This window comes from Panulirus ornatus, chromosome 1 (assembly GCF_036320965.1).
Source record: "Panulirus ornatus isolate Po-2019 chromosome 1, ASM3632096v1, whole genome shotgun sequence".
NCBI classification, from domain to species: Eukaryota; Metazoa; Arthropoda; class Malacostraca; order Decapoda; family Palinuridae; genus Panulirus; species Panulirus ornatus.
Genome location: NC_092224.1, coordinates 9094243 through 9110606, shown reverse-complemented (window position 1 = coordinate 9110606; position 16364 = coordinate 9094243). Strand labels below are relative to the sequence as shown.

General features: G+C 41.9%; 1 protein-coding gene across 1 annotated transcript in view; it reads left to right on the top strand.

The window, feature by feature from the left end:
* LOC139755260 (condensin complex subunit 1-like) overlaps nt 1-16364 on the top strand; it is a 549693-nt gene that overhangs the window by 174124 nt on the left and 359205 nt on the right. Inside the window, exons 9-10 of the mRNA XM_071673408.1 lie at nt 1179-1349; nt 4512-4701. Coding sequence (XP_071529509.1) covers nt 1179-1349; nt 4512-4701 — 361 coding nt within the window. The remainder of the gene's footprint in view (nt 1-1178; nt 1350-4511; nt 4702-16364) is intronic.

Here is a 16364-nt window from a genome sequence, read left to right as displayed (position 1 = left end):
CTGCATTACGATCTACTCCAACCGCCATGTCACATTTCAAGGCTTTCCTTACCACCTCTTGCCTTTTTGCCACACTACTTACCACGGGTCTCTCTTTTTACTTACCTTCCAAACCAAACACCCTACATCTTCCATGATCAGATACATTCAGCAGTCCTTCAAAGTAATCACTGCATCTCCTGTTCACCTCATCACCGCCTTTCACCACTTCCCGTTATCCCCTCTCATCAATGTTCCCTATTTGTTCTCTTTCCAAACATTTTCATTTTCTTTCAGAAGTTTGCTAATACTTGCTTGCCTCATCACTTATTAGGTTGAGGGACAGGTTAGTGGGGTGTGAGTTTGATTGGAGAAATATTTAAGGAAGTCAAGTGTTTTAGATATCTGGGAGTGGACACGGAAGCAAATGGAACCATGGCAGCAGAAATGAGTCCCATGGTGAAATGCACCACCTCTTGCCTTTTTGCCACGCTACTTACCACGAGTCTCTCACTTTACTTACCTTCCGAACCAAACACCCTATCTTCCATGATCAAATACATTCAGCAGTCCTTCAAAGTAATCACTGCATATCCTGTTCATCTCATCACTGCCTTTCACCACTTCCTGTTATCCCCCCTCATCAATATTCCCATTTGTTCTCTTTCCAAAACATTTTCATTTTCTTTCAGAAGTTTGCTGATACTTGCTTGCCTCAACACTTATTAGGTTTAGCATGGTTGAGGGACAGGTTAGTGGGGTGTGAGTTTGATTGGAGAAATATTTAAGGAGGTTGAGTGTTTTAGATATCTGGGAGTGGACATGGCAGCAGAAATGAGTCCTATGGTGAAATGCACATATAGGATAGAATGAGCTGGAGCACTGTGATATGCAAGGGTCGACATGCTGTCATTGAACTGAATGAGAGTATATGAAGCATCCAAGGAAAACTAAAAAGAGGTCTTAGGGACCTGGTTGTGGATAGGGGACCGAGGTTGTGGTCCATTACACTTTAAGGCTAGAAATTGGATGTGATCGACTGAGGCCTTTTCTTTGTCTGTTCCTGGCACTGCCTTGCTAACACAGGAAACAGTGAACAAGTATGAAAGAAAGAAAAAGGATCAAGAGCACAGTTGCTTAGGATGTTGCTTATCCTAATCATATATGAAATTACTGTAATTGTTTTTATCTATATTCAGGTTCTACAGATATGGAATGATCTAATAACAGAAAAGGCTATTCCTCTGCAAAGACAACAACAAATTCTTAAGCTTGTATTGGGGCGTCTAAAGGACAAGTCCTCAAATGTGCGAAAGAATGCAGTTCAGTTGTTGACTGCATTTGTGAAAGGTAACCCATTTGCTGCCAAGGTAAGATTTATTTTTCCCCATAAGTTTATGCAGTTTGCAAAGACATTTATTTCATTTCTCACCCTTCATTAGGTTGTTATGAAGTAATGTTGCAGCTGCAAGATTTTTGCTCTTCTCAATAAAAAATCATTGCTTTACTGGGATTAGATATGTTTCATTTTGAATATATTTTTCATTCTTTCTTCTTCACTGAAGAAATGGACTAGAGCAAGGTGAAGATGAATGTGGGATGAATGTGATTTTCTCATATTATTTGAAATAAACATCTCAATCTCTTGATGTGGATCAGATACACGATAATGACAAGGGAAGAAAGACTGTCTAAAAGTTCTACATAGAAGAAGTGAATGGAGGAAAGTATCATCAGATTACGATCTTATTGAAGAATTTCATGCTCCAAGGAAGTCTCTCCATTCCCTGCAACTGATTTTGGCAAAGCTTTCAAGCTTTAGGATCCCATGCAGAAAGGCTCATCCTCCATGGAGGTTCAGCCTAGGATGTTTGAATATGCATGGATATAACCAACAATGTTGTATGGTTGCGAGGCATGGGCTATGGATAGAGTGGTGCGCAGGAGGATGGATGTGCTGGAAATGAGATGTTTGAGGACAATGTGTGGTGTGAGGTGGTTTGATCGAGTAAGTAACGTAAGGGTAAGAGAGATGTGTGGAAATAAAAAGAGCGTGGTTGAGAGAGCAGAAGAGGGTGTTTTGAAATGGTTTGGGCACATGGAGAGAATGAGTGAGGAAATGTTGACCAAGAGGATATATGTGTCGGAGGTGGAGGGAACGAGGAGAAGAGGGAGACCAAATTGGAGGTGGAAAGATGGAGTGAAAAAGATTTTGTGTGATCGGGGCCTGAACATGCAGGAGGGTGAAAGGAGGGCAAGGAATAGAGTGAATTGGAGCGATGTGGTATACCGGGGTTGACGTGCTGTCAGTGGATTGAATCAGGGCATGTGAAGCGTCTGGGGTAAACCATGGAAAGCTGTGTAGGTATGTATATTTGCGTGTGTGGACGTATGTATATACATGTGTATGGGGGTGGGTTGGGCCATTTCTTTCGTCTGTTTCCTTGCGCTACCTCGCAAACGCGGGAGACAGCGGCAAAAAAAAAAAAAAAAAATAACCGGGATGAAAAGGGGGTGATAGGTAATGTGTTTGAGGAGGGGAGCTTGGATGTTTTGGCTATGAGTGATGCACAGCTCAATGGTAAGGGGGAATATTGATTTGGTAATGTTTTATGGGTAAAGTCAGGGATTAGTGTGAGGGCAAGATTGAGAGCTTAGGAAAGGGGTAGCATTTCTGCTGAAGAAGTTGTAGGAGTTTGTGCAAGTATAAGGAAATGAGCTTCAGGCTGATGTGGGTAAAAATTAAAGTGGATTAGTGCTTATGCAGTTGGTCACAAGAAGTCTGACAAAGAACAGTGAGTATTTGAGGATTAATGAGGGTGTCAGCAGTTTTGATGCAAGTGCTCAGGTATTAGTGGTACTTGATTTGAAAGCAAAGGTGGGTAATGTTGTAGTTGAGGATATAATTAGGGGCATGGGGTATATGATAATGTGAATGGTGATGGTGAATAGCTTGTGGAGTTGTGTACTGAAAAAGGCTAGGTTACTATGCATACCTGGTTAAAAATGTGGAACGTACATAAGTATACCTGGAATAGGAAAGATGGTAAATAGGTATTATTGGATTATGTACTGAGTGTTTTGCATCCAAAAGAGGAACTTATGGATGTAAATTAGATGAGAGGGGCAGCTGATAGGATGTCTTATCATTACCTAGTGGAAGTGAGGAAGATTTATTGGTGTATTCAGAAAAAAGGGAATGATATGGGTGAGAGAAGGGATGCTTATCTGGACATAGTCATAGGCCACCCAGGGTTTGAGCCTACATTGGTTTGAATCCTGGTTATGGCAGTTGGTGTTTGGTCAGCCCAGCTATTCATTTTCCCCTACTGGGCTAGTTGATAAATTGGATACCTAGCTTAGGTTAGGTCACACCATATATAACTTATATTTGGTAAAACATTTTAACATATAAATGTATGGAATGAAAAGAGATGTAAAAGCAAATCCAGGAAAAAGGAATGCAGAAATGGAATGTAGCGTTGTGGTATGGTGGGTAGTTACAATCTTGTTTGCCGATGATACTGTTGTTTGCTGAACGTGAAGAGGAGTGCCAGAAGGTTGTAAGTATGTTTTATAGAGTGTTTAATTGCAGATGATTGAAGGTATATGTGATTAAAAGTAAAGTAATGATGTTTGAAAGGAAGCAGAGTGAAAGTATAGATTTTGTAAAACCCTAGAGAGTGAAAGGACAAAGTGTACTAAACTATGTTATAAATTTGGGGGGAAAAGACTTGAAGAGGTGAAAGAATTTAAGTATGCCTGATGATATGGAAGTTTGAGATAAGAGAGAGCAGTACAGAGTAGGAGTCATTGAGTCCCTTAATAGAATAATAAAGGGTAGAAGCATAAGTATGAGAGTGAAGAAAGGATTAAGGTACAGCATAGTCCTCCCGACCCTGACCATTGCAGCTGAAACATGGACATGGGATGAGTCACAACGGTCAAGAAACCAGGCTGTAGTAATGAACTGTTTGAGAGGAGCATGTTGTATGACTAGATGGAATGAAGAAAGAAATAAGAGGAAAGAATAAGGGATGTGGCATGGCAGGGAATGCAAAGGTAATGAATTGTGGAGTGGTAGAGTGGGTGAAACATAACACTTTGAGGTGGGTTGGGCTTGTGGAAAGAATGCAGGATTGAGATTTTATAAGAAGAGTGTATGATAGTACAATTATAGGGGATGATATGAAAGGAAGACCACCTGCGGCAAGGGAAAATAAGAGTGAAGCAATACTGGAGGGAGTGAGATGGTAGAAGAATGCATGGAATGGTGTTTGTGAGGGAGGCATGTAAGGACAGGGATAAGTGGAGACTCATGCTGTGGCCACCCCCTTTACAGGATTACCCCAAGGGAACAAACTTCATAGATATAGATAAGTAGATAGATTGCATATTTGTAACATATTGTTTTACCCAGCATCGTACACATAATCGTTTCTTTTATTTAGCTTGCTTTTCTTGCATTCATCAGTAAGTTTTGTTCTTGACCAGTGTCTATAGTGTTCAGTAAATCTAAATTTTTATTACAGTTGCCCTTAGAAGACCTAGAATCTCAGTATGGAGTAGAATTGAAAAAATTGCAAGAAATGGCTCCTGCCTTCACTTTAGAGTCTTCATGCAAAACAGTTTCACCAGTAGAGGAAACTGTTACATCAAGAGAACTGTGGAGGGCAATGTTGCCAGAAATAGTTGCAAATGTCATTGAAATTGTGACAGAGGGTTAGTTGCATTTTATTGTATATTGTTTCATGTGGTTGTGTGTCACTGAGCATTGTATGCTGCTTGATGCTTTTAGAACTAGTTGGTGCATGCAGAAGCATTCTTAGATGTTTAGGTTATTGACCATATTTAGATCCTAAGGCTTTCAAGAAATAAAAGGACCATACAAATTGGTCATCAAAGATTTCTGTTTTTAGTTCATGTATTAGTCATGAAGTGAGTACTGTTTGAAAAGAAAAAGAGTATAAAGTGGTTTGCCTTGTCGTCAAAGTCAGAAAAATTGCATCTCCAAAGTGCTGAATTGTAATGACTACAGGTTTAGGAGGGTTAAATGGCTCCTATGGTTCCCTTAATCATCATTAAATGATTGGAGCCCACACCACCATAATTTCCATTTCTTATAGACCTATCTCTTTCTCTCATCATATCTGCTGAATTCATGGTCTATCATCTCCTTTGTTGAACACCATCTATTTTCTGCCTCACCAGATTTATGAAATCTTGAGGTCAAGGGTTTCTTTTTCTCTTCACTATTGTATCTGATTATTTATTTATTTATTTTGCTTTGTCGCTGTCTCCCGCATTTGCGAGGTAGCGCAAGGAAACAGACGAAAGAAATGGCCCAACCCACCCCCATACACAATGTATGTACATACACGTCCACACACGCAAATATACATACCTATACATCTCAATGTACACATATATAAACACACACAGACACATACATATATACCCATGCACACAATTCACACTGTCTGCCTTTATTCATTCCCATCGCCACCTCGCCACACATAGAATACCATCCCCCTCCCCCCTCATGTGTGCGAGGTAGCACTAGGAAAAGACAACAAAGGCCCCATTCATTCACACTCAGTCTCTAGCTGTCATGCAATAATGCCCGAAACCACAGCTCCCTTTCCACATCCAGGCCCCACACAACTTTCCATGGTTTACCCCAGACGCTTCACATGCCCTGATTCAATCCACTGACAGCACGTCAACCCCGGTATACCACATCGATCCAATTCACTCTATTCCTTGCCCGCCTTTCACCCTCCTGCATGTTCAGGCCCCGATCACGCAAAATCTTTTTCACTCCATCTTTCCACCTCCAATTTGGTCTCCCACTTCTCCTCGTTCCCTCCACCTCCGACACATATATCCTCTTGGTCAATCTTTCCTCACTCATTCTCTCCATGTGCCCAAACCATTTCAAAACACCCTCTTCTGCTCTCTCAACCACGCTCTTTTTATTTCCACACATCTCTCTTACCCTTACATTACTTACTCGACCACACATTGTCCTCAAACATCTCATTTCCAGCACATCCACCCTCCTGCGCACAACTCTATCCATAGCCCACGCCTCGCAACCATACAACATTGTTGGAACCACTATTCCTTCAAACATAGCCATTTTTGCTTTCCAAGATAATGTTCTTGACTTCCACACATTCTTCAAGGCTCCCAGGATTTTCGCCCCCTCCCCCACCCTATGATTCACTTCCGCTTCCATGGTTCCATCCGCTGCCAGATCCACTCCCAGATATCTAAAACACTTTACTTCCTCCAGTTTTTCTCCATTCAAACTTACCTCCCAATTGACTTGACCCTCAACCCTACTGTACCTAATAACCTTGCTCTTAGTCACATTTACTCTTAACTTTCTTCTTTCACACACTTTACCAAACTCAGTCACCAGCTTCTGCAGTTTCTCACATGAATCAGCCACCAGCGCTGTATCATCAGCGAACAACAACTGACTCACTTCCCAAGCTCTCTCATCCACAACAGACTTCATACTTGCCCCTCTTTCCAAAACTCTTGCATTCACCTCCCTAACAACCCCATCCATAAACAAATTAAACAACCATGGAGACATCACACACCCCTGTCGCAAACCTACATTCACTGAGAACCAATCACTTTCCTCTCTTCCTACACGTACACATGCCTTACATCCTCGATAAAAACTTTTCACTGCTTCTAACAACTTGCCTCCCACACCATATATTCTTAATACCTTCCACAGAGCATCTCTATCCACTCTATCATATGTATCTGATTATAATCTTTATTACCATATCTCTCTCTGTGGTGGTGTATATGCTTATTGTAGTACAAAAGACTCATGGATTTTAAGTCTCATAGCTTAAGTACCATCTGGCTCAAAACAAGTAGAGCATTACTTTTATGTATTATGATCATTTCCTACCCACCCTTTCCCTTAATATTCTTTCTCTATTTTATCTCCGTATCTCTGACACCAGTTCCCCCAGGAAACTCCTATCAAAGGGATGGCCGTGGCAAAATAGTCTCCACTTATCCCTGTCGGTACATGCCTCCCTTGCATGCACACATTCTTATACCATTTCACCCCCTCCAATACTCTTCCACTGTATTTCCTCATGTCAGGTGGTCTTCCTTTCACACCAACTCATTTAATCATACTATCATGTGCACTCCTTGCACTTTCCCCATCTTGCATACTTTCCATGTGCCCAAACCACCTTAAAGTATTATCTTTCACCCAGTCTACCACTAGACAGTTAATTCCCTCTTCATTTCATGCCATACCATGTCTCTCATACACCCCTTATTTTTTCTTTGTTCCTTCAAGTCATACCACAATACCACATGCTCCTCTCAAATAGCTCTTATCCTCAGCCTGTATTCTTGAACTCTGTAACTCATTCCATTTCCATGTTTTGACTGCATAGGTTAGAGCCAGGAGGAAAATGCTGTCTCTTACCCCTTTCTTCACTTCCATACTTACACCTCTCTCCCTTTTAGTATTCTGTTAGAGACTCAATGACTCCTACCTTGAACTACTCTTTCCCATATCTCATCTTCCATGTCACCAACCTTACCCAAGATAGTTCTCAAATACTTAAGTTTTGTTACCTCTTCCAGTCTTTCTCCCCTGTATTTATTTATTTCCTTCTTTTTTTACTTAATTGCCATTTTCCACAATAGTGGTGTAGCATGAGGAACAGATCAAGGTTGGTAATATTTACCTACATACATTTTGTAGTGTCAGGTGTAATATACTGAAACCACAGCTTCCCATCCACAACCAGGCTTCATAGACTTTTCCATGGTTTACCCCTGCCACTTCTTCTCTCCACTTCTGACTTATCATTTTGTTACCCTTTCCTTGTTTCTTCTTTCCATATGTCCAAACCATTTCAGCAAATGCTGTTCAGCTCTCTGAACCACACTCTTTTTGTTATCACACCTCTCTCTTACTCTTTTATTATTCACTTGATCAAACCACCTCACACCTCATACTGCCCTCATAAAGATGTCATTTCCAACACATCCATACTATATTGTCAGGACTATTATAGCTTCAGACTTACCCATTTTTACCCTCGTGGTAACAATCTCTGTTTCCACAGATTCTTCAGTGCTCCCAGAACCTTTTACTCCCTTTGCCCGCCCAGTGACTCACTTCCACTTCCATGGTTCTATTTGCTGCCTTGTCCACTTCCAGGAATCTAAAGCACTTAACTTCCTTTCCTATCTCTCCATTCAGACTCTTACCCCAATTAACCAGTCCCTTATCCTGCTCAACCTAATGACCTTGCTTTTACTCTCATTTATTCTCAACTTCCTCCTTTCACAGACTTTCAAACTCGATCATCAACTTCTGCAGTATCTCATTCGAATTTGCCACCATTGCTATATCAGTAGCAACAACTGACACTCCCTGGGCTCACTCATCCCGTCCAGACTGCCTTCTCATTCTTCTGTCCAAGACCTTTGATTTACCTCCCTCAATACCCAGTCCATACACAAATTAAACAGCCATAGTGACATCACTCACCCATGCTACAGATCAGCCTTCTCTTGGAACCACTCTCTCTCTCCTCTCTTTCTGCTCATAGTACACATACCTTACACCCTTGATGAAAACTTCTCTGCCTCTAGCAGCTTTCCTCCCACACTCTGTATTTTTAAGACCTTGCACAAGGCATCTCTGTGAACCCTATCATATGTTTTTTTCCAAATTCATAAGTGCCACATTTAAATCCATATATTTCTTAAAGTATTTTTCCCACACATTCTTTAAGGTAAACACTTGATCCACACATCCTCTACTACTTTTTGAACCACAATGTTCCTCTCCAGTCTTATTCTTTGATCATACCTTCACCTCAGCCACCACTCTCCCACACATCTTACCAGGTACACGCAACAGTCTTATACCTATGTAGTATGAGCTATCTAGCTGTATGTATCTCTTATGCCTGCTCCATTTGGGAACTCCCATGAGGAGATGGCTACAGCAAGAGTCTCCATAATTGAACTTCAGTGCCACTGCTTTGCCTTTAGTGCCTCGCCTCACCCTTGACAGGCCACTGGCAGAGGACAACTCTAGCTCAGTGTTTGTATTTATTATTCACACAAACTCCTATTACTTACCGTGTTTATGTAATGTTCCAACCTACTACTTCTACCTAATGCTATCAGCTAATATTTCTACTTCTATCTAATGCTCCAGTCTAATGTTCCTACCTACTACCTCTTTCTATTGCTTCTACTATTGTGCTAAAAGACAGGGCTAATGCATAGCTTTTACCATAGAAAACTGTAGCGTTAATGAAATGTGTGAGTTAAAGGTTGTCAAGTGTTACACGTGGTAAGGAGAGATTGTGTGTTTATGGACAGAATATTCGACTAGTCCACATTTGGATGATGCAGAAAGAAAAGACAGCTACTGGAGGCAAAGGAGTGCATCTTGACAACCACTGATGTGCTGGCTAACTTTTCATACATCACTGACCCTCTTGATACCCATGCAGGGTACCAGTGATATACCTCCCTAATCAGTGGCTGCCTACCAACACTCTCATTTATCCCGTTTGACTTTATACAGCAGCACTATACATGCATTCCACCAATCCTCAGGCACCTCACCATGATTCATACATATATTGAAAATCCTAATTTACCAATCAGCAACACAATCACCCCCCTTTCTTAAGAAATTCAGCTGCATTACCATCCATTCCAGCTGCCTTACCGCATTTCATGTTACTTAAGGGCTTCATCATCTTTTCTTTCTACACCAAACTACTCTCTATGACTCTTATCACTTTATATACCACCTACACCTGAACACCCTACATCTGCCTCCCTATCATCAAACACATTCAACTCCATATCTTCCTCTCTTCATCATTATCTGTGACCATTTCCCCCTTTGCTTCCTTCATTGCTGTTCTTTTGTTCTCTTGTTTTTTGCACTTTCATCGACCTCCTTCCAAAACATCTTATTTTCCCAAAAGTTTACTGATACTCACCACTCACCCCGACTCTCATTTGCCCTCTCTTTCAACTCCTGCACCTTCCTCTTGACATCCTGCTGCTTTCTCTTATGCCTCTATCAACCATGTGAAGAAGTACCAGGAGAGATTGAGTGTAGAATAGCAAGAGGTGAGAGCAAATGACATGAGGAGAGTCGGGGAGGAATGGGATGTATTTAGGGAAGCTGTGATGGCTTGCACAAAAGGTGCATGTGGCGTGAGAAATGTGGGAGGTGGGCAGATTAGAAAGGGTAGTGAGTGGTGGGATAAAGAAATAAGGTTGTTAGTGAAAGAGAAGAGAGTAGCGTTTGGACGATTCTTGCAGGGAAATAGTGCAAATGACTGGGAGATGTATAAGAGAAAGCGGCATGAGGTCAAGAGAAACATGCAAGAGGTGAAAAAGAGGGTAAATGAGAGTTGGGGTGAAAGAATATCATTAAACTTTGGGAGAATGAAAATATGTTTTGGAAGGGGGTAAATAACATGCGTAAGACAAGAGAACAAATGGGAACGTCAGTGAAGGGGCAGATGAGGAGGTAATAACAAGTAGCGGTAAAGTGAGGAGGAGATGGAGTGAACATTTTGAAGGTTTGTTACATGTGTTTGATGATAGAGTGGCAGATTTAGGGTTTTTTGGTTGGGATGATGTGCAAAGTGAGAGGGTTGGGGAGAATGGTTTGGTAAACAGAGAAGAGGTAGTGAAAGCTTTGCGGAAGATGAAATCCGGCAAGGTGGTGGGTTTGGATGGTATTGCAGTGGAATTTATCAAAAAGGGGTGACTGTGCTGTTGATTGGTTGTTAAGGATATGCAGTGTATGTATGGATCATGGTGAAGTGCCAGAGGATTGGTGGAATGCATGCATAGTGCGTTTGTACAAAGGTAAAGAGGATGAAGGTGAGTGTTCAAATTACAGAGGCATAAGTTTGTTGAGTATTCCTGGGAAATTGTATGGGAGAGTATTAATAGAGAAGGTAAAGGCATGTACAGAGGATCAGACTGGGGAAGAGCAATGTGGTTTCAGAAGTGATAGAGGATGTGTGGATCAGGTGTTTGCTTTGAATAATGTATGTGAGAAATACTTGGAAAAACAGATGGATTTGTATGTAGCATTTATGGATCTGGAGAAGGCATATGATATTAGAGTTAATAGAGATGCTCTGTGGAAGGTATTAAGAATATATGGTGTGGGAGGTAAGTTGCAAGAAGCAGTGAAATGTTTTTACCAAGGATATAAGATATGTGTACGAGTAGGAAGAAAGAAAAGTGATTGGTTCCCAGTGAATGTCGGTTTGTGGCAGGGGTGCGTGATGTCTCCATGGTTGTTTAATTTGTTTATGAATGGGGTTGTTAGGGAGGTAAATGCAAGAGTTTTGGAGAGGGCCTGGAAAGTGAGTCAGTTGTTGTTCGCTGATGATACAGGGATGGTGGCTGATTCAGGTGAGAAACTGCAGAGGTTGGTGACTGAGTTTGGTAAAGTGTGTGAAAGGAGAAAGTTGAGAGTAAATGTGAATAAGAACAAGGTTATTTGGTTCGGTAGGGTTGAGAGACTAATTAATTTGGAGGTAAGTTTGAATGGAGAAAAACTGGAGAAAGTGAAATGTTTTAGATATCTGGGAGTGAAGTTAGGAGCAGATGGAACCATGAAAGCAGAAGTGAATCACAGGTTGGGGGAGGGGGTGAAGGTTCTATGAGCGTTGAAGAATGTGTTGAAGGCAAGAATGTTATCTTGTAGAGCAAAAATGGGTATGTTTGAAAGAATAGTGGTACTGATAATGTTATATGGTTGTGAGGCATGAGCTGTAGATTGGGTTGTATGGAGGAGGGTGGATGTATTGGAAATTAAATGTTTGAGGACAGTATGTTGTGTGAGGTCTTTTGATCGATTAAGTAATGAAAGGGTAAGAAAGATGTGTGGTAATGAAAAGAGTATGGTGGAGAGAGCAGAAGAGGGCATACTGAAATGGTTTGGACACATGGAGAAAATGAGTGAGGAAAGATGGGCAAAGAGGATATATGTGTCAGAGGTGGAGGAACAAAGAGAAGCAGGAGACCACATTGGAGGTGGAAGAATGGAGTGAAAAAGATTTTGAACAACCAGGGCTTGAACATATAGGACGGTGAAAAGTATGCAAGGAATAGAATGAATTGGAACAGTGTGGTATACTGGCGTCAATGTGCTGTCAATGGACTGAACCAGGGCACGTGAAGCATGTATGGTAATCTATGTAAGGGTCTGTAGGGCCTGGATATAGATGTTGGAGATTGAGTATGAGTGATTGTGGCCTTTTTTTTCGTATTTTCCTGTAACTACCTCGCTGTAAAGGGTGGCTTTATTTCCAGTGGGGCAGGGTAGTGACGGGAATGGATGAAGACAGGAAGTATGAATATATACATGTGTATATATTATGTGTCTGTATGTATATGTCCATATACTTCAATATGTCAAGAGGTCAAGAGAAAGGTGCAAGAGGTGAAAAAGAGGGCAAATGAGAGTTGGGGTGAGAGAGTATCATTGAATTTTAGGGAGAATAAAAAGATGTTCTGGAAGGAGGTAAATAAAGTGTGTAAGACATGGGAGCAAATGGGAACTTCAGTGAAGGGCGCAAATGGGGAGGTGATAACAAGTAGTGGTGATGTGAGGAGATGGAGTGAGTATTTTGAAGGTTTGTTGAATGTGTTTGATGATAGAGTGGCAGATATAGGGTGTTTTGGTCGAGGTGGTGTGCAAAGTGAGAGGGTTAGGGAAAATGATTTGGTAAACAGAGAAGAGGTAGTAAAAGCTTTGCGGGAGATGAAAGCCGGCAAGGCAGCAGGTTTGGATGGTATTGCAGTGGAATTTATTAAAAAAGGGGGTGACTGTATTATTGACTGGTTGGTAAGGTTATTTAATGTATGTATGACTCATGGTGAGGTGCCTGAGGATTGGCGGAATGCGTGCATAGTGCAATTGTACAAAGGCAAAGGGGATAAGAGTGAGTGCTCAAATCACAGAGGTATAAGTTTGTTGAGTATTCCTGGTAAATTATATGGGAGGGTATTGATTGAGAGGGTGAAGGCATGTACAGAGCATCAGATTGGGGAAGAGCTGGGTATGTTTGAGAATAGTGGTAGATAATGTTGTAGGTTGCGAGGATGCTTGTAGATTGGTTGTATGGAGGAGGGTGGATGTATTGGAAATTAAATGTTTGAGGACAGTATGTTGTGTAAGGTCTTTTGATCGATTAAGTAATGAAAGGGTAAGAAAGATGTGTGGTAAATGAAAAGAGTATGGTGGAGAGAGCAGAAGAGGGCATACTGAAATGGTTTGGACACATGGAGAAAATGAGTGAGGAAAGATGGGCAAAGAGGATATATGTGTCAGAGGTGGAGGAACAAAGAGAAGCAGGAGACCACATTGGAGGTGGAAGAATGGAGTGAAAAAGATTTTGAACAACCAGGGCTTGAACATATAGGACGGTGAAAAGTATGCAAGGAATAGAATGAATTGGAACAGTGTGGTATACTGGCGTCAATGTGCTGTCATGGACTGAACCAGGGCACGTGAAGCATGTATGGTAATCTATGTAAGGGTCTGTAGGCCTGGATATGTGGATCAGGTGTTTGCTTTGAAGAATGTATGTGAGAAATACTTAGAAAAGCAAATGGATTTGTATGTAGCATTTATGGATCTGGAGAAGGCATATGATAGAGTTGATAGAGATGCTCTGTGGAAGGTATTAAGAATATATGGTGTGGGAGGAAAGTTGTTAGAAGCAGTGAAAAGTTTTTATCGAGGATGTAAGGCATGTGTACGTGTAGGAAGAGAGGAAAGTGATTGGTTCTCAGTGAATGTAGGGTTGCGTGAGGGGTGTATGATGTCTCCATGGTTGTTTAATTTGTTTATGGATGGGGTTGTTAGGGAGGTGAATGCAAGAGTTTTGGAAAGAGGGTCAAGTATGAAGTCTGTTGGGGATGAGAGAGCTTGGGAAGTGAGTCAGTTGTTGTTTGCTGATGATACAGCGCTGGTGGCTGATTCATGTGAGAAACTGCAGAAGCTGGTGACTGAGTTTGGTAAAGTGTGTGAAAGAAGAAAGTTAAGAGTAAATGTGAATAAAAGCAAGGTTATTAGGTACAGTAGGGTTGAGGGTCAAGTCAATTGGGAGATAAGTTTGAATGGAGAAAAACTGGAGGAAGTAAAGTGTTTTAGATATCTGGGAGTGGATCTGGCAGCGGATGGAACCATGGAAGCGGAAGTGGATCATAGGGTGGGGGAGGGGGCGAAAATTCTGGGAGCCTTGAAGAATGTGTGGAAGTTGAGAGCATTATCTCGGAAAGCAAAAATGGGTATGTTTGAAGGAATAGTGGTTCCAACAATGTTGTATGGTTGCGAGGCGTGGGCTATGGATAGAGTTGTGCGCAGGAGGATGGATGTGCTGGAAATGAGATGTTTGAGGACAATATGTGGTGTGAGGTAGTTTGATCAAGTAAGTAACGTAAGGGTAAGAGAGATGTGTGGAAATAAAAAGAGCGTGGTTGAGAGAGCATAAGAGGGTGTTTTGAAATGGTTTGGGCACATGGAGAGAATGAGTGAGGAAAGATTGAGCAAGAGGATATATGTGTCGGAGGTGGAGGGAACGAGGAGAAGTGGGAGACCAAATTGGAAGTGGAAAGATGGAGTGAAAAAGATTTTGTGTGATCGGGGCCTGAACATGCAGGAGGGTGAAAGGAGGGCAAGGAATAGAGTGAATTGGATCGATGTGGTATACCGGGGTTGACGTGCTGTCAGTTGGATTGAATCAGGGCATGTGAAGCGCCTGGGGTAAACCATGGAAAGCTGTGTAGGTATGTGTATTTGCGTGTGTGGACGTATGTATATACATGTGTATGGGGGTGGGTTGGGCCATTTCTTTTGTCTGTTTCCTTGCGCTACCTTGCAAACATGGGAGACCGGCAAAAAAAAAAAAAAAAAAAAAAAAAAAAAAAACTTCGATATGTATATGTATGTATGTGCATGTATGGGTGTTTGTGTATATATATGTGGGGCCTGGATGTGGAAAGGGAACTGTGGTTTCGGTGCATTACACATGACGGCTAGAGTGTTAACGAATATGGCCTTTGTTATCATTTCCTAGCACTAATTCCCACACATGCGGGGGGAGGGGGGGGTGCCATTTCATGTGCAGGAGAGTGGCAATGGGAATGGATGAAGGCAGCAAGTATGAATGTTTTTTTTTTTTTTTTTCCCGCGTTTGCGAGGTAGCGCAAGGAAACAGACAAAAGAAATGGCCCAACCCTTCCACATACACATGTATATACATACGTCCACACACGCAAATATACATACCTACACAACTTTCCATGGTTTACCCCAGACACTTCACATGCCCTGATTCAATCCACTGACAGCACGTCAACCCCGGTATACCACATCGATCCAATTCACTCTATTCCTTGCCCTCCTTTCACCCTCCTGCATGTTCAGGCCCCGATCACACAAAATCTTTTTCACTCCATCTTTCCACCTCCAGTTTGGTCTCCCACTTCTCCTCATTCCCTCCACCTCCGACACATATATCCTCTTGGTCAATCTTTCCTCACTCATTCTCTCCATGTGCCCAAACCATTTCAAAACACCCTCTTCTGCTCTCTCAACCACGCTCTTTTAATTTCCACACATCTTTCTTACCCTTACGTTACTTACTCGATCAAACCACCTCACACCACACATTGTCCTCAAACATCTCATTTCCAGCACATCCATCCTCCTGCGCACAACTCTATCCATAGCCCACGCCTCGCAACCATACAACATTGTTGGAACCACTATTCCTTCAAACATACCCATTTTTGCTTTCCGAGATAATGCTCTCGACTTCCACACATTCTTCAAGGCTCCCAGGATTTTCGCCCCCTCCCCCACCCTATGATCCACTTCCGCTTCCACGGTTCCATCTGCTGCCAGATCCACTCCCAGATATCTAAAACACTTTACTTCCTCCAGTTTTTCTCCATTCAAACTTACCTCCCAATTGACTTGACCCTCAACCCTACTGTACCTAATAACCTTGCTCTTATTCACATTTACTCTTAACTTTCCTCTTTCACACACTTTACCAAACTCAGTCACCAGTTTCTGCAGTTTCTCACATGAATCAGCCACCAGTGCTGTATCATCAGCGAACAACAGCTGACTCACTTCCCAAGCTCTCTCATCCCCAACAGACTTCATACTTGCCCCTCTTTCCAAAACTCTTGCATTCACCTCCCTAACAACCCCATCCATAAACAAATTAAACAACCATGGAGACATCACACACCCCTCACGCAAACCTATATTCACTGAGAACCAATCACTTTCCTCTCTTCCT